This window comes from Monodelphis domestica, chromosome 7 (genome assembly GCF_027887165.1).
Source record: "Monodelphis domestica isolate mMonDom1 chromosome 7, mMonDom1.pri, whole genome shotgun sequence".
In the NCBI taxonomy this organism is placed as follows: Eukaryota; Metazoa; Chordata; class Mammalia; order Didelphimorphia; family Didelphidae; genus Monodelphis; species Monodelphis domestica.
This window is the reverse complement of record NC_077233.1, coordinates 234,246,793-234,269,985: the sequence shown is the minus strand read 5'-3', so window position 1 is coordinate 234,269,985 and position 23,193 is coordinate 234,246,793. Positions and strand designations below refer to the sequence as shown.

At 38.8% G+C, this 23,193-nt stretch overlaps 1 protein-coding gene across 1 annotated transcript in view; it reads left to right on the top strand.

The window, feature by feature from the left end:
• Window positions 1–23,193, top strand: part of XYLT1 (xylosyltransferase 1) — a 423,706-nt gene that overhangs the window by 349,335 nt on the left and 51,178 nt on the right. Inside the window, exon 7 of the mRNA XM_001365940.3 lies at window positions 21,832–22,048. Coding sequence (XP_001365977.2) covers window positions 21,832–22,048 — 217 coding nt within the window. The remainder of the gene's footprint in view (window positions 1–21,831; window positions 22,049–23,193) is intronic.

Genomic DNA, 23,193 nt, shown 5'->3' with positions numbered 1-23,193 from the left:
GAGAACAGAGTGCTCTTTAAAAATAACTGTAAAGATAGGAGAAATACACATATTCCTAAGAGAGGATGGAATGATCCCTTCTCAGTCCCCTTAGGCTTACTACATTTATTTCCCAACTCCTAGCAGAGAGGAGAAAAGAATTTTCTGATGGTGTTTCTGCCTACATGTTAGAGAGACCAAGACTTTTCCCTGCTGCTGCACTGTTGCTCCCCCATCCCCATTAAGAAGATGAAGTCATATGATGCTTCCTGATGTTCTGTCCTTCAGGAGATGAAGACAAACTATACAGGCATCATTCTCTCCTTTTGTGGATCAGAAAGAAAAGAGAGAAAGAGATTAGAACTCTCAGAAGCCTAGCCTGAAGCACCCCCTCCCCACTTCTTTTGTCATCTGATCTAGAATAGCTTGCTTCTGTTTTCTTGGAGATTGGAGACAATATGGTACCTTCTGCCTTTCAAGTTCTTTCGATATGAAAGTTTAGTGGAGATGGGCAACCTCTCTCTTCCTTTTCAAGGCACAGATTAGTTGTTAATCAAGGGGATCTTGATCTGTTGTTGAATGAGAGCCTCACCTTCTTGGTCCAGCCAAATAATGCATGAGGCCCACTCTTCTGAGACCCCTTATTCTCTCTAAAGCTGAGTGGAGAAATGAGTCACTACCTCACCCCCAACCTCCATTAATCCCATAGAGCTAGAAGGCATCTTATTATCAGCTGCTACTTATACCATTGCTAAGTATAGCTAAGCAAACATTTTCCTAACACTATAGAAGTAATGGCAAGCTGGTGAGTAGAAGACATTTCAGGACAAGTCTTTATAGAAAAAAGAGGACAAGTGCCCTGTGAAGTAGGAGATGATGGAAAAATTGGATCCAACCGGATATTTTCTTTCACTATTTTTTTAAACCCTTACTTTCTATCTTGGTAACAACTTTTAAGACAAAAAAAGCCAGGGTTATGCCATTGGAGTTAAGTGACTTGCCTAGGATCACTTTGTTAGGAAGTATCTGAGGCCAGATTTGAACCTAGTTTCTCCCAACTCCAGGCCTGGCTCTTTATCTACTGCATCACCTACCTGGCCCTCTTTTATTGATTTGTGTTACCAGATATTTCTTGGTGTTTTCCTCATTAGGCTTGTGGTGAGGGAAGTTCATTCCCTCCCCCTCCTAGAGGGCCAACTGGTTGATCAACGTTCCACAATTCCCATAATTGTGCCAGAGATACATACTGAACCATCAATAAAAGAAAGGGGGCAGAGCTTACGTGGGCCATTTTTGCACAGACACAGGGCTGAATGGGAGAGAGAGAAAAGATAATCTTAGAATAGGACACGTGGTCTGTGAACTTAGAGTAAGAAAAGAGATTTAAATCTATGCTTATCTACCTTTTCTAGGAAACTGTATGAAAAATCATAACTGGTAGATATATTAATTTTAATTATAACAGGCTGAATGTAAGCTCATTTGAAAAGTGTACATCATTGCAGTCCTTGAGCTTGGATCTTGGATCCCCATCATCCTTTCTGGCACAGTGCCTGGCACATAGCAGGACCTTAATAAACATTTGTCATTGATTGATGGTGACCCAAAATCTTCCCTAGACATGTGGTCATCTCTTAGGACTTAGGGTGGAGCCCATGGTTTATATAACCAAGCCCCATCCCACAATAGGGAAATGCCAGTTGTTTTCTTGGCAGAAAACATGTGTTGCTAATGTTCTATACAAACATCCACCCTGGGCCTGGAATTGTGCTGTTTGCTTTGCTCCTCTGCTATAAAAGATGTGTCAATTATGATGGTTTTTTCTGGGCTGCAAAACAACCTGCGGACTTGGAGGTGTTTGTTTTTAGGATTAAGACATGCCCACGTGTTTGTTATGTCACCACCTTTGCACCAAGACCTAATATAAAATTAGCTGGAGGAGGGATTTTCTCTCTGGGGCATAATCAACATTTCAGCACCTACTGGCTCTTTCTCCTATAGGCATTCATCTTTTTTTTATTTAATTCTTCTTTCTCATACTAATTGCTGCCATTGGCTGGAACGTAAGCTCCTCAAGAATAGGGATGGTTGCCCTGATTATATCCCCAAAGCCTAGCCAGTGCCTGACCCATAGAAAACTAGTAATACCTGCTCATAGACTGAATGATCGTTCCATTCTCAGGGAGCATTCTGGTGTCCCAGACTTCTTGCAGAAGATATGTTTTCCTTGAGCTCATGGGCTTTACTATAGTCCTGGGAGAGAGTAGATAGAGTGCTGTTGTTGATTCAAGAAGACCCAAGTTCAAATATGGCCTTAGGACTTCATGGCCATGTGGTCTTGGGCAAGTCATTTAACTTCTGGCTGCCTCAGTTTCTTCATTTGTAAAATGAGGATAATAATAGAGCCTACCTACCATAATTGTGAAAATAAAATAAGATGTTTGTAAAGCACTTGACAAACTTTAAAGTGTTATATTAATGCTATTTATTTTTATGTTTATGATACTTCAGCAGCTGTAGCTTCAGTCTGGAAGCACCCTGGCCCTGACCACAATTTCCCCCACCTGTCTTTCTAAAGGTTCATGTAGCCATTCAATTTAACAAACATTTTTACATGTGCTAAGTTGTTCTTTATCCGTCACTTCACTCATGTCTGACTTTGTGACCCCATTGGGGGTTTTCTTGGCACAGATACTAGAGTGGTTACCATTTTCTTCTCCATCTCATTTTACAGATGAGAAAACTGAGGCAAATAGGAATGACTTGCCCAGGGGCACACAGCTAGGAAGTGTCTAAGGCCAGATTTGAACTCATGAAGTTGAGTCTTCCTGATAGTAAGGTCCAGCATCCTATCCACTGGCACTTAGATGCCCCTAAGGACCAGGACACAAAACCAAAAAAAAAAAAGGTCTTTTTCTTAAAAGTTCTTATAGACTTATAGAAATTGACTTATAGAAATTTCATTAATTCCTAGGCTGCCAAAAGGAAAGCAGGAAAATCATCCCCTGAAATGAGAGACAGACAGACAGGCAAAGAGAGACAGAGAGAGGAGAGGGCTCAGTTTACCTCTTGACTTTCTTAAATGATGTTTAGAAAATCGTACTTAAAGCATAACATAGAATGGCATTTGATGGAAGAGACAAGGAAGAAAAGAACTGGCCTAAGAATTCATGAACCAGCCAAGTTGTTTCCGTAGCCTCGGAATTCTTCTAGTCTCATTCTGCTCCCAGGGGAGGATCGAAGGTCACTTATTTACACTTTCATGTGAATATGTCACTGTGAGAGCAGTGGCTGGAATATTTCTATTCTAAGCTTGTTTGTAGAATGCAACACTAAAGGAGTTTCAAGGCAGAGAGAAGAGGGAAGAAGCCTTCCCCAATCCCCTTAAAAACATCAAATAGAGTCAGTGTCTTACTGTTTCTAGGGCTAAGGCTTACCCTGAGGACAAGACACCCCTCAGAAAGGCTTATTTCATTGCCAGTACATTGTATAGAATCTGGTTTGAAGTTTGCTGGAGCAGCTAGGTGGTGCAGTAGATAAGAGCACTGGATCTAGAGTCAGGAAGATCTGAATTCAAATCCTGCTTTAACCATTTAGTGTGACCCTGAGCAAGTCACTTAGCCCTCTTTGCCTTAATTTCCTTGTCTATAAACTGAGCAAGAGAAGGAAATGGAAAATCTCTCTAGAATATTTACCAAGAAAATCCCAAATGAGGTCATAAAGAGTCAAATAGAACTAATGTCTGAACAACAACAACAACAAATGGAGTGTGTGGGGGCACCTGGGTGGCTCAGTGAATTGAGAGCCAGGTCATGAGACAGGAGGTTCTGGGTTCAAATTTGGCCTCAGACACTTTTCTAGCTGTGTGACTCTGGACAAGTCACTCAACCCCCATTGCCTAGCCTTTACCACTCTTCCACCTTGGAACCAATTGATTCTAAAATGGAAGGTAAGGGTTTAAAAGAGGGGGAAATGGAGTTTGCCATCTGCTTAAAAACTCTTTAAGGTTAAACCTCTGAGTAAAAAGTGGAAGGAATGAACTCAGGCAGTCGATAAACATTTATTAAGCACCTACTATGTGCCATAAACTGTATTAAATTAAAGAATCATAGATTTAGAGATGAACAGGATTTTGAAGGTTGTCAAGTCCAGCCCTTTTATTTTATAGATAAGGAACTCAACCCAAAGAAGTCTCTGCCCCAAGTCTCTAATGGTAGCCAGAATAATTCTCCTGTCTGTAAGGGACCATCTGACATTGTCAATGGAATGGGTAGGTTTATGGAGATAGGTAAAAAAAATATTCCTTTTCTAATTAGTGGCACTAAACCCAGTCTTCAGGCCCAAACATCTTTTGATCTATAAACAGGCAACTGTTTAAACCAAATTGTTGGCAACAAAGATAAGAGAACAGCCAAGAAACACAACTGAGAAATCTATTCTCTAAAAGATGGTTGGTGCCAACTTGTTTATATTGAGGAAACTTTCTACTTGGATGTCAAGTAGTATTAGAATTGATATGAGGAAATAATTAATATTTAATCCCCTGTGAATAAAACAGATTTTATTTACCTTTTGCTTTCCTGAAATCTGATTGGGAATTCATCAGCATTGCATGTTTCCTTTATTTAATCCAATTATGATAGCCAAGTCAAAATAATTATTAACATTCCTGGTGAGCTCCCCTCTTTTTTTTAGAACTTTTAAAAAAATGTTATGTCTTTCCAATTACTTGTAGAAACAATTTTTGACAATTGTTTTCTGACATTTTGTGATTCAGATTCTCTCTCTCATTGCCTTCTCTCTCCCCACCAAGACAGTAAATAGTCTGATATAGGCTATATCAATGCTTTCATGCAATACCTATTTCCATATTCCTCATGTTATGACTAAAGACTCATATCACATATATCATTAAAAAAAACTCATCAAGTAAATAAAGTAAAGGATGGCATGCTTTGATCTGTAATCAGATTGCAACGCTTCCTTCTTCAGCTGTGCATAGAGTATTTTTATAATGAGTTCCTTGGAGTTCTCTTGGAACTTTGTTTTACTGGTAATAGTTTAATCCTTTATAGTTGATCATCACATAATATTACTGTATCTGTATACAGTGTTTTTCTGGTTCTGCTCACTTCACTTTGCATCAGTTCGTATAAATCTTTCCAGGTTTTTCTGAACTTATCCTGTTCATCATTTCTTATGGCACAATAGTTTTCCATGACAACCATATGCCACAGCTTGTTCAGGCATTCCCCAGTTGATTCCCTCAATTTCCAATTCTTTACCACTACAAAAAGAGCTGCTCAAAAATTTTGCATCCTTTTACTCTATCTCTGATCTCCTTGGGATCAGGCTCAGTATAGTGAGTGGTATTACAAGGAAAAATGGTATTCATGGTTTTATGGCCCTTTAGAGATGGTGCCAAATTAATGAACTCTTTTTTAAGGTATTTTATTTTCCCAACTACATGAAATAATAAGTTTTCTGAAGTTATAAAATACAAATTGTCTCCCTCTCCTCCCTCTTCCCAAAAATGGTAATCAATTTGATCTGGGATTTATATGTATTTATATATATATATATATATATATATATATATATATATATATATATGATCATACAAAATCTAATATGCCTTTAAAACTAAAACCCCAAAATAATAACCCAAATAAAATAAAATGACAAATCCTATGCTTTAATTTGCATTTGATTTCAACAGTTCTTTCCTGGAAGTGGATAGCATTCTTTGTTAGTTAAGTCCTTCAGAATTGTCCTAGACTATTGTATTGCTGAGAGTAGCTGTCTTTCACAGCTGATCACCCCACAACATTGCTGTTAATGTGTACAATGTTCCCATGGTTCTGCTTATTTCTCTCTGCACCATTTGATGTAGATCTTTGCAGCTCTTTATGACATCATCCTGTTCATTCCTTATAGCATAATAGTATCCCATCACCATCATATGCCACAATTTGCTCAGCCATTCCCTGGTTGATAGACATCCCTTTAATTTCTAATTCTTTGCCACATTAAAGATTGCGGCTATAAATATTTTTGTACAAGTGAGTCCTTTCCCTTCACCCCCCCCCCCTTTTATCTCTTTGGGATAGAGACTTAATAGTGGTATTGCTAGATCAAAGGATATGCACAGTTTTATAGCCTTTTGGGCATAGTTCCAAATTGCCCTCCAGAATGTTTGGATCAGTTCACAAGTGAGCTCTCTTTTTTTATGGGGGGGGGGGTGTTTTTAAAAAGGATAACTTTTTTACCTCTTTTCTTCCCCCCCCTCTCTCTGTTTCTCTCTCTCTCTTTCCTTTCTTCTTTTAAGCTGGCAATCAGAATGACACTAGATCATTAGCCTGTCGAGTAACCATGAGGACCCAAAGTGGATAGACCAGACTTGGAGTTAGGAATACCTGAATTCAAATACTGCTTCATGCACTTACAAGTTGTGTGGCCCTGGGCAAATTATTTAACCTCTGTAAATCTCTGTTTCCTCATCTGTAAATTTGGGTTCAATATTCTCCAAGTTCTTTCAACTTTAAGTCTGTGACCTTCCTGTGATATGAGCTAATTTTAGGAAGAAAACTTGTCTGGTTCCCTGTTTACTCGATGTCATTGTCTCATAGACAAGAGAACCCTAGGACCCCATGCAATAGTTTTTATGACGTTGTAAATATAGGTCAGTGAAATGTGTCTTCTTTTTGCACATGGGAAAATCAAGTCAGGGCAAGAAACAAAATTAGAGTTAAGTTGATGGAATAAAACCTTAGTTTAATTTAGACTTTTTTTCCTACAAAGCACTTTATTTGCATTGTCTCCCTTTATATTCAGAGTAATTACATAGGCTGGTAGTATACGTTTTATGATCCTCGTTTTTTCAGAAGATGAAGCTGAGCTTCAGAGATTTTAAATGAATACAGACGCACAGTGCATGGTGATTCCTTCTGAATCCATGTGTAAGTTTTTTTTCTGGGTATACACCACTGCCTGCAATAGGTGATCAAATGGATAGAGCACAGAACTTCAAATCAGAAAGACCAAGTTCAAATTCTGCCCCAGATATTTATAAGCTCATGTGATCTGAGGTGTTACTTAATTTCTCTCAACTTCAGTTTCTTCATCTGTAAAATGGGAATAATAGCACCTCTTTCAGAGGGTTGTGACAGTGAAATGAGCTAGCACTTTGTAAATGTTTGAGTGCCATGTAAATGTTGGACTCTGGAATCTTAATTCAGGCTTCTAGCCAACGCATCTTCCCGGGGCATTATTGTTATTGTTGTTCGGTTATTTCATTGATGTCCAATTCTTTGTGACCCCACTTGGGGTTTCCTTGACAAAGACACTGGAATGGTTCCCTAATTCCCTTCTTCAGCCCATTTTACAGATGAGAAGTTAATTGGTAAAAAGGGTTAACTGACTTGTACAGGGTCACATAGCTGATAAGTATCCAAGGCCAGATTTGAGCTCAGGAAGATGAATCTTGCTCTAACCACTGTGCTATTTAGCTGCTTTCCAGATATATAAGAGAAGCACCTTTTCAGAAATCTCTACCAAAATACTAAGCATCAGTATAGAATGTACCATGGTAACCAAGTTCTCCATCTGAAGCACTTGAAGATATTCCTCACTGAAGCCACTAGTCTATTTCCTTCTCATGAGATGATTCCCCATTTCCTTTGCCACATGTGTTTTTAGATCAGAAGTAATTGGGGTTGCTTGAAATCTGTCCTTTCCCCTCCACTCTTAGTTTAAGCCTCAGTTGAACTCGTGTTTCTTCCCAGACACTATCATATTTCTGTGACTGGCAGCATCGTTAGCTGCTATAGAAAGCCAAGTTCTACAGCTTCTCGGTGAGTAGTAGACTAGAGGAACAATGTGGTTCCTAGCACCTGCTTTTCCACTAACATGTAGTCTCAAATCAACCAACTGTGGGGTACCTCCTGCCTGCTGCAAGTAAGCAAAGCTTCTCCCCTCCCTTGAGGCTGACTCCCATGTACACACTGTGGTGTTGAGGAATCTGTGAACAGTACTCAGTGACTGAAAGGGGCAGGCATGGTTTTTGCTGTAAAGTCTACAAACTTGTCTTGGTTTGAGGTAACCTTTGCCAGAAAAGCCCCAAAAAGCCCTACAGGCTCTACAAAACTGGGAAGGCTTCTGGTACAGACCCAGAGACGGACTGTGTCTATTATCTAAGACCACCTGAGTGAATGCTGCAACCATGTGCTGAATTTTTTACTCTTTAGAAACTCACCAAAACCATCTACTCTGAGGGATTGTAGATAGATGAATGAATGAATGGATGAATGAATGAATGAATGAATGAATGAATGAATGAATGAATGAATGAATGAATGAATGAATGTAAAAGCATTTATTAAGTAGTTAGTAAAGGCCAAGGGCTATGCTAAGCGTTAGCAATACAAATAGAAGAATGAAACAGTCCCTGTGGGGTTGGGTACAGAACAGCTAATAAAACCAAGTCATCCTTGGGGTTCAGTGACAGAGAAAATAACAACACCTGAATGTCTAGAGGGCACAGAGGAAGGATAGATGGTAAATCCAAGTGGCCACAAGGGTGCAGTGGCAATGTCAGTGATAAGACCTGAAGATCCTCCATCATAACGAGGAGTAGTATTTGGTGCCTGCTCAGCAGGAGTGTTCATTGTTCAGGTTACCAGTCTTGGAAACACTACTACATCCCTTGGTACTCAAGGAACCTGCTCATTTGATTTCTGAGCTGATGTCAGTGATTTTTTAAAACTCACACACAATTTAAGAGAGGTGCCTCAAGACTAGAAAAATACAAGGGGGAGGCTCAATGGATTGGGAGCCAGACTTAGAAACAGGAGGTCCTAGATTCAAATCTGGCCTCAGACACTTCCTAGCTGTGTGATCCTGGGCAAGTCACTTAACCCCCATTGCCTATCCCTTACTGCTCTTCTGCCTTGGAACCAATACACAGTATTGATTCTAAGACAGAAGGTAAGGATTTTAATAAAAGATTAGAAAAAAACAAATGCCCCAGTATTCAAAAAGGGGAGCTTATAGTGTCTAAACTATAGACATGGGAATTCACCTTCATTTCTGGAAACATTCAATGGTTCCATTGTTAACATTTAGAAGGGGAAGCAGTGACCATTGAGATAACTATTTTGTCATGAAGAAACATTGACAAAATAATTTCATTACCTTTTTCTTTAAAAAAAAAAAACCTTTTTTTCTGACCTAATAACAGCTCTTAAGACAGAAAGGCAGTGTTTGGCAAACAGTAGTTAAATGACTTACCCAGGGTCACACATAGTTAGGAAGTGTCTGAGATCAAATTTGAACCTAGGTCCTCCCAATTCCAGACCTGATGCTCTATCCTTTTTGTTTCCTAGCCACCCTTTTTCAAAGGGATTTTAAATGGGTAAATTAAGACCACAAGACGGATAGCTGGGTTTTTAGCACTCTATAGCTTTGGGAGCAGAACAAAAAGATGGAGCTCAATGATAATGTAAATTGAATAGATTTGGTATTGATTGTATGACTAGATTTGGTCAACCTGGAGGTAGGTCTCTATTAGAGGCACCTAGTAAATCTGCCCTTGGCTCTCTGCTGGTCAATATTTTTTTTATCAGTGCCTTGAATGATGATATGAATACCAAGCCTATTAAATTTACAGATAACATAATACTGGAAAGAATATCTTGACATGTTGCATTAGAGACAGGATGCAGAAAGATTTTGACAGATTTGAGCAATAGGCCAAACCTGATATTCTAAAATGTAATCAGTCAGTCAAAAAAGCATTTATTAAGTAACTACTATGTGCCAGACATTAGGCTAAGTGCTAGTAGTACAAAAAGAAGCAAGAGACACTCCCTACCCTCAAGGAGCTCACATTCTAACTTATGGTAACTTAATGAAGACAGATGTACTTGAAATAAAAAAATAAATAAATGCACAAATACAAGATGGGCATGGCTTGAAGGAAAAACATAGAAGTTCATCTAAAAACATGTGAAGATGTTAATTGGATTCCACACTGAATATTAGTCAAAAATATGATATGACAGCCAGAAGAGTCCATTCAAATCCAGGCTGCATGAATAAAGCCTGCCTACAAATCAGGGCAATCTGGGTAAATGTGCCAATTCTGACACACAATATGTGTGACCTGGGCAGGTTATTTCACCTTGAAACTCTCTAAGGCTAAGTAACAGAACAATTTCCAAAATACACTGTTAAATAGAGTTTTCTTCTTCAGCTATTTACTCTACCAATTGTCGGCAAATTATGGACCTCTGGGCCATTTTTAAATAGTGTTTTGTTATCATTTGAAATGTAAAAATGATGCTTTGGCTACATGGAGTATCCAGGATAAAGGAAGTGATACAGTTTCAGAGTACTTGTCCCTGATCATCCCACTTAAAGCACTACATTTAATTCATAGTGCAGCATTCTATGGAAGATGTTGCTGAGTGGAACTTCTTCGTAGTAGATGAGTGTATACAGGATGTGAGTGGGGATGGTGAGGGGACTGTAAATCATTCTTTATAAGAATTCTTAAAGGGAGTGTTAAGCTTGGAGAAAGGAAGGCTTTGGTTGGGAAGGAACAAGATGAGCACTATCTTCATGTATCTGGTAAGTTGTCAGATGGAAGCATTATTTGATTTAGCTGTTGAGAACAGAATGGAGAGTAATGGAAGAAAGTGGTAAAGGAAAAACTTGGCTCAGTGTAAGAAAAAACCTAATAATTAGAACTGTCTAAAACTGGAATAGTTGCATGGGACATTAGTCCTAGAGTCATGAAGCACATCAACCTGAGTTCAAATCTGGCCTTAGACACTTACCAGCTATGAAACCCTGGGCAAGTCACTTAACCCTATTTGCCACAGTTTCCTCATCTGTCAAATGAGCTGGAGAAGGAAATGGCAACCCACTCCATTATCTTTGCTAGGAAATCCCAAATGAGGTCATAAAGAGCTGTACAGGACCAAAATGACTGAACAACAAAAATAGAATAGGCTCTAACGGAGGCTTCAGAGATTAGATGACTGACTGCTCATTGGAGTTCCTCTTCAAATATAAGTAAATTGTGTCACCTTCAAGATCCCTTCAAGCTTTGATCCCTTCTCTGTTTCTATGAATACCTATGCTGATGAAAGAGCCCATTCCTGAAGTATTAAAATTTCTCCTCTCCCATAATTATCTTGATGGAGTGAATAGAATAGTGACCTGAGAATCAAGAGACCTTGGTTTTGGTTCCAGTCTCAACGCCAACTATCCTCAGTTTCTCTAGAATGAAGGAAATTGAACTAAATGATCTCTTGGGTCACTTGTAGCTCTAATATTCCATGAAATCTTCTGTGTTGAGCATACCCAGTATGGTTCTCACCTTTAATATGACAGTCATTTAAATAATTAATATTAATGATAAAAACTAGCATTTTTGTAGTGCTTTAAGGTTAGCAAAGCATCCTACAAATATCATCTGGTTTTACCCTCACAACAATCCTGGGTTGTTCTGTCATTTCAGTCATGTCTGACTCTTCTTGACCCTCCTTTGGGATTCTCTTGGCAAAGGCACTGGAGTGGTTTGCTTAACCTTCTCTAGCTCATTTAATAAATGAGGAAACTGAGGCAAGCAAGGTTAAGTGACTTGCCCAGAATCAAACAGCTAGTAAGTGACACCACCTCACACCTAGTAGGTTGGTTAATATGACTAAAAAAAGAGGCAAATTATAAACACTGAAAGGGATGTGGGAAAATTGGAACTCAAATACACTGTTGGTGGGACTGTGATTTGATACAACTATTTTGGAGAGCAAGTTGGAACCCCACCAGAAAAGCCACGTATTTTATTTTTATAAAAAAAAAATCCAAGATTTAAAATTTTGTTTGAGAAGGTTTTCAGAAAAGAAGCTTGCTAACTCCTTGAATCTAGAGAATGAACTCTTTGAAGAAAGATGCCTACAGAAACCTACACTACATCAAGATGATACAGAATGACCTTTTGGGTACGATCGATTAAACAGAAGGGGATTGAACATTTGTTGTAAATGTAAAATTGTAAAATATTTGTAGAAGCTCTATTTGCAGTAGCAAAAAATTGGAAACTGAAGGGATATCCATAGATTGAGGAATGCCTAAACAATTTGTGGTATATGGTTGTAATGGAACACTATTGTGCCAAAAGAAATGACAGAGAGATGATTTCAGAAAAAAACTTGGAAAGTGATGCAAAGTGAAGGCAGCAGAACCAGGAAAACATCGTATACAATAACAGCAATATTGTATGATGATCAACTGGGAAAGATAAACTATTATTAGCAATACAAGAATCCAAGACAACCCCAGGTTGTTGATGAAAATGATGAAAAGATTGATGATGAAAAGTGACGTCTACAGCCATAGAAGGAACTGACAGTATGAATGCAAATCAAACCATACCATTTCTAACCTTACTACCTTCAAAACATTTTTCTTACTTGCATGATATATGTCTCCTTTCATGACATGAGGAATCTGGAAATTTGTATTGCTTGATGGAACCTATATCATATTGTCTACTATCTGGGGAGGGGAGGGAGAGATGGAGAAAATTTGGATTGGAAAAAGTCAAAAAGCAATTGTTAGAAAATTATTTCTACATGTAATTTTTTTAAAGAAAAGAATAAAAAGGAGTAGGGTGGGAAACAAAGCTAGTTCATGACCCCATTTGGGGATTTCCTGGCAAAGATACTGGAATGAATTGCCATTTCCTTTGTCAGCCCATTTGACAGATGAAGAAACTGGGGCAAATAGGGTTAAATGATTTGCCCAGGATCTCACAGCTGGTAAATATTGGAGGCCTGATTTGAACTCTAGACCCAGAACTCTGGCCACTGCACCACCTAGCTTCCCTGATAACAAGTGCTATTATTATCTCCATCTTACAACTGAGGTAGATGAAGATTAAGTGACTTGCCTAGAATCACATAGGTAGTCATGGTCTCGGGATGAATTTGCACTCAGTTGTTCCTGATTATCAAGTCCAGGGCTCTATCCATTGTGTCAGCATAATACATAACTGGGCTGCCCAGACATGGGCATGAAGTAAATGAAGTAACTTATCCTGTGGATTACTATGACCCTCACATTCTGTCAAAGATAAAAAAGAAAGAATTTCCTATACCAGGAGCTATTTTCTAAATCCATACTTGCCTCATAGGGGTGAATCTGTATCATCTCCTTTATTTTCCATCTACATTGTCTCTTGATTTGAGTAGATTTGTTACCTCTGGGAGGTACCAAAGAAGGAGGAGCTGAATGCCATTTTCACAACTTATAATTTTGTTCTAAATTATGCTAATGTAGGAAAGCTTAAAGGATTTCTTTTTAAAAGTTCAGTCATTAATTGAGATGGTATTTATAACATTTCCTTCAGAGCCCAAGAAAGCTGAACCAAAATAATTCATTTTTTGACCTTGTGAAGACTGTTCTGAGATGGCTTTCATCGGCAGATCCTGGGGGAAGGCCTCTGTACACCAGTTCTTTTTCTGTCGATTTGTTCTTTCTTCTCTTTACCCCGTCTTTTTTGAAACAGCAGGAATTCTTGATTCTGCACTTTCCTTGCATCCAATTGTTTTCTGGGCCAGGGGGAATCCTGGCTGATCTTGCCAGAACAAGTAGGTGCCATTTCATTCTCTAATGACTCCCTTCCTTTTTTGCTCCATTTTTTTTAAAGGCATGGGGCATGGGGAAGAAGAAGGTGTGGCAGCAAGTAAAAGAGATTAAATTCTAGAACCCCAGGGCTATAGAGTAGTATAAGGAGAGCCTATTTGCAAGACATTTTTTAAAAGGAGGAAGATTTTTATTAAAGTTTGAGAGACCATAGAAGTAGAGGGTTAAAGGGGAAAAAAGGGGGGTCTCTCAAAAATGAAAAAAGGAAAAAACCATGATCATATGATAATTCCCAAACTTTGGGGAAATCATTCAACAAAACTTAAGAGGCATCTAGGTAGATAAGGAGCTAAATCAATTATAATTGATAAAAGTGCAAGAGACATGAATAGGCAGTTTTCAGATAAAGAAACCAAAACCATTAATAAGCACATGAATAAGTGCTCTAAATTTCTTATAATCAGAGAGATGCAAATCAAAACAACTCTGAGGTATCACCTCACACCTAACAGATTGGCTAACATGACAGCAAAGGAAAGTAATGAATGCTGGAGGGGATGTGGCAAAGTTGGGACACTAATTCATTGCTGGTGGAGTTGTGAATTGATCCAACCATTCTGGAGGGCAATTTGGAACTATGCCCAAAAGGCGCTAAAAGACTGTCTGCCCTTTGATTCAGCCATAGCACTGCTGGGTTTGTACCCCAAAGAGATAATAAGGAAAAAGACATGTACCATAATATTCATAGCTGCACTCTTTGTGGTGGCCAAAAATTGGAAAATGAGGGGCTGCCCTTCAATTGGGGAATGACTGAACAAATTGTGGTATATGTTGGTGATGGAATACTATTGTGCTCAAAGGAATAATAAAATGGAGGAATTCCATGGAAACTGGAACAGCCTCCAGGAAATTGATGCAGAGTGAGAGGAGCAGAACCAGGAGAACATTGTACACAGAGATGGATTCACTGTGGCACAATCAAATGTAATGGACTTCTCTACTAGTAGCAATGCAGTGATCCAGGATAATCCTGAGGGACTTATGATGAAGAACACTATCCACATTCAGAGGAAGAACTGTGGGAGTAGAAACACAGAAGAAAAACAACTGCTTGATCACATCATTCGATTGGGGATATGATTGAGGATGTTGACTCTAAATGATCATCCCAGTGCAACCATAACAATATGGAAATAGGTTTTGATCAATGACAACATATAAAAGCCAGTGGAATTGCATGTCAGCTATAGGAGAGAGTTGGGGAGGGGGGGAGGGAAGGGAAAGAACTTGAATCTTGCAACCATGGGAAAATATTCTTAATTAATTAATTAATTAAATTTTTTCCAAATTAAAGAAAGAGGCATCTAGGTGACTCAGTGGATAAAGAGCTAAGTCTGCAAATGGGTGGTCTTGGGTTCAAATGTGACCTGAAATACATCCTAGCTGTGTGATCCTGAGCAAGTCACTTATCCCAATTGCTCATCCTTCCGGAATCCTCTGCCTTAGAATCCTTCTGCCTTAGAACAGATACTTAGCAAAGATTCTAAAACAGAAGATAAGGGTTTTTTAAAAATCAATTAAATAAAAAGCTTTATTGACATCTTCCTGAAGTAGTATATATGGAAACTCCTTGAGGTCAGGAACTGGTTCTTTTTTGCTCTCATATCCCCATTGCCTGCGCACATAGTCATTGCTTAAAAATGATTTTTTAAATGAATGAGAAATGTTCAGGGCTCTTTTTAAGTGGGTTTTGGAAAAGTAGAATTTTTTTTTTACTTTGATAAGTGCCTACTTTGAGCAGACTTGTGAACAGCAGTAGAGAAAAACAAAAGAAAACAGTTTCTGACCTCAAGGAGCTTATATTTAGTGATAGCTCTTCATTACCACAAACTCTGATATAGCCTCCCTCATCCCCACCAAAAAACTGGAAATCTAGTCTTGTTAAGACAATCAAAACAATCTCTGAGCAAACCATCCTACCCATGCCTGCCCCTTCCCCCAAAAACATACATCCATTGCCCTACTTCCCTTTGCTGATGCTTGATTAAGAATCAGATATTCTTAAGTTGTTCTGTCATTTCAATTGTGTCACTCTCTGTGACCCCATTTGGGCTTTTCTTGGCAAAGATACCAGAGTGGTTTTCCATTTCCTCCTCTAGCTTATTTTACAGATGAAGAAACTGAGACAAACAGGATTAAGTGACTTGCCCAGGGTCACGCACCAGGTAAGTGTCTGTGGTTGTGTTTGAACTGAGGAAGATGAGTCTTTCTAAATCTAGGCCTAGCATTCTATTCATTGCACCACCTCGCTGCCCAGAGTGGAAAGATTATTTACTGGGTTTGCTGTCTAAAGGTTCTTGAGTTCTAATCTGAGCTCTGCCACTTATGAATGCTATAACCTAGGGCAAATCACTTAAGCTTTCTGAACCTTAGATTCTTCATCTGTAAAATGGGTTGGACTAGATGATCTCTAAGAGTCCTTCCTGTTTTTGATCTTATGAATACTGCTGATTGACATGTGTGACCTATTCTAGTGGCTCTTCTATGAATTTATGTTCGTAGAAAGACATTCTATGTTGCTTAAGGACAATACCTGGTAAGTATTGTTTTATATGACTTAGGTAGTACTTTCATATTACATCCCATTCGAGGCTCAAAAAGTTGAGTTCTGACTGCTTCACATTTAAGCTAGAGGGAATTCATTGTCTCTGAATCCCTCTTTTCCTTCCTTCATTGTACCCCTCTAGATGCTCAATTTGGGCAGCCAGGTGGTGTAGTGGATAGAGTGTCAGGCCAAGAGTCAGAAAGACTCATCTTCCTGAGCTCAAATTTGGCCTTCGACATTTATTATTGATGACCCTGAACAAGTCGCTCAACCTTGTTTGCCTCAGTTTCCTCGTCTGTAAAGTAAGCTGGAGAAAGGAATGGCAAACCACTGCAGTATCTCTACCAAGAAAACACCAATTGGGGTCATGAAGATAAGAGAAGATAAGAGATCAAACAAAACAGCTAAATTTACTTTGGATTTTAGAAGCTGATGAAGTCATACTTTACTTTCAGCCTTCTGCATTGACAAGAGATCAGCACTTGCACTTGTTGACTCAGCTGCCCCTCCATCAGGGAGCTCAGTGCAAGATGTCAAAAGCAGGTTAAGTCTATCTGACTCCCACTCCCACATCCCACACCAAAGAATACTTTTCAGAATCCTTCTCTTTTTTTCAAAAGAAATGGCTAATTATTTATCTAAGGTATCAGCTGGATCCATCAAGTGCTCAAGACATCAAGTTTTCTCATCCCTAAAATGAATAGGGGTAGACCAGCTAATCTTTAAGGTCCTCCAACCCCCTGTGCTAATATTCTGTACTCCATAATTCTACTATGTTTAATTGTTAAACAGTTTTTTCCTAGCATGTTTCTAAAATCAAATTTACATCATTTTAAGTATTTTTCCTCAGCCCCCTTTCCTTTTTCTGATTATGATCTACATGGTTGAATATTGTCTTTCTTGCTCCAAGAGGACCAGAATGAAAGTACTTTTCCTTGATCTCTTCCTTTTTTCTGATTATTATCTACATGGTTGGTTCTTTTCCTTCTAGCTCCAAGAAGAAAGACCAGAATGAAAGTACTTTTCCTTGCTCCCCTTCCTCTTTTCTGACTATGATCTACTTGGTTGGTTATTGTCCCAAGTACTTTAAGAGGACCAAAATAGAAGTCGTTGTCCTGGCCCCCTTTCCTTTTTCTGACTATTGTCTACAGGGTTGGTTATTGTCCTCTGAGTACAAAGAGAACCAAAATGGCACTGCGAGGTTGGTGTCTGGGTATAATGAATCCCATCTTGACTGATCAGACCAATTCAAAGGTTCTAGAGCAGGACAGGCACAAATAGTCCATGTGAACAAAAATAGTAATTAGCATGCCACCATAGGATCTTTAAGAACCTTCATACAGTCTCCATTCCAGTGACTGAAAGAACTGATAGGGACTTTAAAAATTCCCAAAAGAAAGTAAGCTCCCTGAGGGCAAAACTAGTTTCCTCTGTGTATAGAAGCCTTTAGCAGTTGCCTTTAAAGCAAGTGCTTTATTAAACACAAATAAGTGCTTAATAATTTTTAAGTTGAATTGTATTAAATTGAAATAAACACAACTGACTTGGTCTGACCTGTCAGTAAGGAAGCAGGGGTTATTTTAGAATGAGCAAAACTGTTTCAAAATAATTAAGTAACTTAAACAAAATGATTTTAAATGGTATGGCCATTACTAGATCCTGGGTTTTCTCGCTCCTAAATTTGTCAGTATTCTTATTCTAATGACTCTAAAAACTACCTCTCTCGCTCTTGTAATGTTATTTCAATTGTGTCCAACTTTTCTTGACCCCATTTGGGGTTTTCCCGGCAAAGATACTGGAGTAGTTTGCCATTTTCCTCTCCAGTTCATTTTACAGATGAAAAAAGTTGGCAAATGGGGTGAGTGACTTGCCCAGGGTCACATAGCTAGCAAGTGGCTGAGGCCAGATTTGGACTCAGGAAAATGAGTCTTCCTGACTTCAGGACAGATGCTATCTCCACTGCACCATTTAGCTCTCTCTCCCTCGCCCTCCACCCAAAAAAGAAAGGGTAGAAATAGATATTTTTAGAAAATGTATATAGACAATCCTGAACATGTTTAGTTGGTTGGTTGGTTGGTAGGTTGGTTCATTGATTTGTTAGCTGACCAACTAGTTTACTGTCTACCTTTAGGTAAATGGGCACCAAAAATTTTCATCAAAGTGTTTAATATATTTACCCATAGTGCAAAACCCAGGCCCTAGGTCTTTACTAGTCTATCCCAACATAGACGAAGGGTGCCATTGGCAGTTGTCCTCTGTCTCCCTGCAAAGTTTTCTAAGACATGGGTAATTGGTTGGGGCTATTTACTCATAATTAACCAAAATGTGCATTTGCAGCTTATTATTTTTGAATGAAGTAAATACAGCAACCAATCTTCCAGCCCCATGAATATTTCATTTTCTAGATTACTGCATAAATATTGTATTTGAATATTATGGTCTGGGACAGCACATTAAAATTGCAAGACTGTGCTATTATCCCTTATAATGGAACATGAAATTAGAAGCTGATTCATGGAAAGAATAATTTCACAAACCTTCTTACCTGCATTTCTTTCTTCTCTTCTGTTTATTCAGTAGACAAGTACTATTTTGAGTTAATAAATTATATTTTGTTTTTAATTTAAAATGTCAGGAATGGGGAAAATATCATTGGATATTGTTGCATAATTAGATACTAGTCAAAATAAAGTTGCAATTTTGTCTTTCCAAACTCAGCGACTATTTCTTAAAGTACCAGATGAAAAGGAGAATACATCCCATGATACCATGGATGTGTAATGAAAAACATTTACTGAGTCATTCTTTAGTTGGAGCTTATTTTGCTAACAAGCAGAGATGACTTTTTAGAGAAGGGACAATTTGCCAGAAAAGAAATCTAGAGGGTAGAACAAAAACCAAGCAATTGAGATCTGGGCTCTAATTGCGGCTCCAACTTGAGTCAGCCGACTCCAAGTCCAAAACCCCATTCTGTTTTTCACCTAGTTTTGTACACTTCTCTAGAAAAGTGACTTTTTTTCTTTTTTGTCTGTTCCTGAGTGCCTAGCATAGGAGGTATTTTTAAAAATACTTGCCATTTGACTAATTGATTGATTGGTTGGTTGATCCATATCATTTATGGTTGGGATTTCCCATGGACCCTTTCTGAGTCTTGGAAACAGATACTGATATGAGGCTCTGTGCTAGAATTTAAAAGGCAAGGACTCTGGTGCTACCTTCCAGATCAACTCAGAACCCCATGAGCCCATGGGCTGATCTATATCCATCTGCCTGAAATGTAACTGTAGTAGCTGACAACTGTATCCTTTCATTCTGATGCCTTTCATCTGTTATTAGGTCCAATTCATTTAGCATATAGCTTGTTTGTACAGAGTTATTTATGTGTTGTCCACCCCCCTCAATTAAGACTGTGAGTCCCTCAAGGGCAGTCACTATCTTTTACCATTTGTGGGGGTGAGGGTTTAGATCCCCAGTTATTAGCACAGTACCTGGCACACAGTAGGTACTAAACAGTCAGTTTATTGACTGGCTGGCTTATTTGAAAAGTTATCATTCCCTGAAGGAGGAATTTCTTTATAATTTGAATTGTATCCACCCTAACAAGATGCCTTACTATCTCCATCAGTGCCTCCGTGGTCCGCCAAAGTCATCACTTGCTTTCCTACCACTGCTTCTCTATTTATGATTTCCCTCTTATTTGGTACATCCCCTCTGCTGTATTCTAGCGAAGTGAAAAGATGACCCTTTCCTTAGGACTAATAATTAAAAAGCAAATGAGACAGGAACTCTGACTTCCATCCAAGCCCAGGGAGCCAGGCAGAGCTTACAGCTAGGCTGGGGCAAATGTAAACAGAATCACTTCTGAGGTTTTAGCCATCTTTCCATGTGGATGACCTTGGAGCCTCATTTCATGTCATTCTTCTTTTTCTTCCTCTAATCCCTGACCTTCCCTCTTAGAATCAATACTGTGTATTGGTTCCAATGTAAAAAGATGTTAAGGACTAGACAAGAGGGATGAAGTGACTTGCCCAGGGTCATACAGCGAGGAAGTGTCCAAGTCCATATTTTAACCCAGGAACACATACCAGGTCCCTTTGAGCCACTTTGTCTCCTCCCTTCCTTTTTTCCATTCCATTCTAACTGCTTGGGTCTCCATATGGAATTGAGCTTAGCTCTAAGGGCTTAGAAATGGCTCCTCCGTCCCCCTGACTCTGAAATTTGATGAAGAAATTCATCTTGAAGCCAATGAGAAAAGGAATTGTTTTTCAGGACAGGCTGGTATCACTAGAGTAATCATAGTGGGTAGCCACATAGCGAGGTAAAATTAATCCTAGGTAGATGGGCACAAGGGCGAATGAGCCCCATACTTAGATCAAGGTTATCTTTTTTTTTAACCCTTATCTTCTGTCTTAGAAACAATACTAAGTATCATTCTGAGGCAGAAGTGCCATAAGGACTAAGCAATTGGGATAAAACAACTTGCCCAGGATCACAGAGCTAGGAAGTGTCAGAAGCTAAATTTGAACCCAGGACTTCCCATCTCCATGTCTGGTGCTCTATCCACTGAACCTCCTAGCTGGTCCTCAAGGCTATATTAAAATAAGATTTCTGAAGTCTGCAGCAACAACTATGAACTCTATAAATTGATTTTATCTTCTCTTCTCCCCCTAATCGTTATGGTGGAGTTCTTTACAACAACAACAGCAATAACCTCTGTCTCCACTGTTCTCCTAAAAGGTTTGCATCTGTGAGTAGGGTAGGAGAATGAGAACAAGAACTGGAGAACCCTGGAAGTCAAAGCAGAGATTGACAACAATGACAGAGAAAGAGAACGGCTGCTGCTTGAACAGTACTGTATTAATGTTTAGATTAGAGAAGAGATTTTTTTTTTAAATCCTGCATGACATCTGGGGCCTAAGTGATATCCTCTTTCCTATTGAGAACAGTTTCTTTTATTCAAAGCCTATTTGAAATCTAGCCTTCTCCCTAAATCCTTCTATGACAACCCAAACAGAAGTTATCCTTTTTTCCCACACTTCCTAGAGCCTTTGCCAATTATTTCATTCATTTAGTATCAGGGCAGCTAGATGGTAAGGCTGGAGTCAGAAAGTCTCATCTTCCCAAGTCATCTGGCCTTAGACACTTTCTAGCCATGTGACCCTGGTTAAGTCACTTATCCTCAGGTAAATTGCCTTATCTGTCAAATGTGCCTCAGTTTCCTCATCTGTCATATGAGCTAGAGAAAAAAAATGGCAAACCACTCCATTATCTTTGTCAAGAAAACTACCATGGTGTCAGACACAAATGAAATAACTGAACAATAACATTTATTAGAATGATTTTTTTATTTGTTTGCTATATATCCCATATACTTTGTAGCCTTGTAGCCTTAGACTTGCCTAAATTTACAGTGGAAATTTAAGTGACTTGCCTGTGGTCACATAGGCATTATTTTATCAGAGGCACGACCTGAAACCAGATCATCCAGGATCTGAAGTAAGCTCTCTAACCACTAATCTCTACCACCTCACAAATGGAAATAGAAGTTGATTACTTTCAACTGGCATCACTATGATCATTTTCTTTTTCTCTTCCAGATTTATCCGGAAACAAGGACTGGACCGCCTTTTCTTAGAGTGTGACACCCACATGTGGCGCTTGGGTGACAGGAAGATCCCTGAGGGCATCACGGTGGATGGAGGCTCTGATTGGTTCCTGCTCAACCGAAAGTTTGTGGAGTATGTGACCTTCTCCAACGATGACCTGGTGACCAAGATGAAACAATTCTACTCTTATACCTTGCTTCCTGCTGAGGTAGATACTTGGTTCCTTTCATTTAGGTTCAGAAAAAACAAAGAATTTTTTTTTTAGGTGAAATTAGAACTGCTTGATATCAGAAATCCAGATGAGGGCATCTAGGTGGTTCATTGGATAGAAAGCTAAACTTGGAGATGGGATTTCTGGAGTTCAAATCTGGCCTCAGATATTTCCTGGCTGTGTGACCCTGGACAAGTCACTTTATTTCATTCACCAAGTCCTTAATGCTTTTCTGCCTTGGAATATATTCTTAGTATCAATTTTAGGACAGAAGATAAGGTGTTTTATTTTTTTTAATGCAAATGAAAATTGAATCAGGACACTAGTCATTGATGCCACCTTTAATTAGATTATCCAAGCCAGAAATGCTTAATTCCATGTTGTGCTGCCATAGTGGTAACGGGAGGAAGAGAGGAAAATTAATATTTATATTGTTCAATCGTGTCTGATTTTTCTTGATCCCATTTTGGATTTTCTTGGCAAAGCTGCTGGAGTGTTTGCCATTTCCTGCTCTAGATCATCTTACAAATAAGGAAACTGAGGCAGATTGCATTAAGTGACTTGCCTAAGGTTGCACTTACTCAATGTTTGAGGCAAGATTTGAACTCAGGTATCCCTGATTCCAAGTCCAGCACTCTATCCACTGTGCCATCTAACTACCCCAAATATTTACATAGTGCCTATAGTGCGCCAGACATTGTGCCAAGTGCTTTATAAATAATATCTCATTTGATCCTCACAAAAACCCTAGGAGATAAGGTGCTTTTATGATCTCCATTTTACAATTGAGAAAACTGAGGCAAACAAATATTAATAGACTTGCTCAAAGTAGCATAGCTAGTGTAAAAATTAAACTATAATCTCTAATAATAAAAATATTATATTTTATGAGGTTTATTAAGGATCATTAAAAGTCAAGGAATAAAGATACAAAATAAAAACCACGTGCCCATGGCTGATTAACCCATTTAAAATCCCTGCGCTTAGCTTACCACCATACTTGCTGCATCATCCCAAAAAAGAGCACGTGGGCAGAATTACCACCAGTTAAATACCAATAACATGATCCTGCCAATGTGAAGACGCAGGAGAGACTATAGAGAATTTTGGGAAATACTAAGGACTTCTGGGGAATGAAGTCA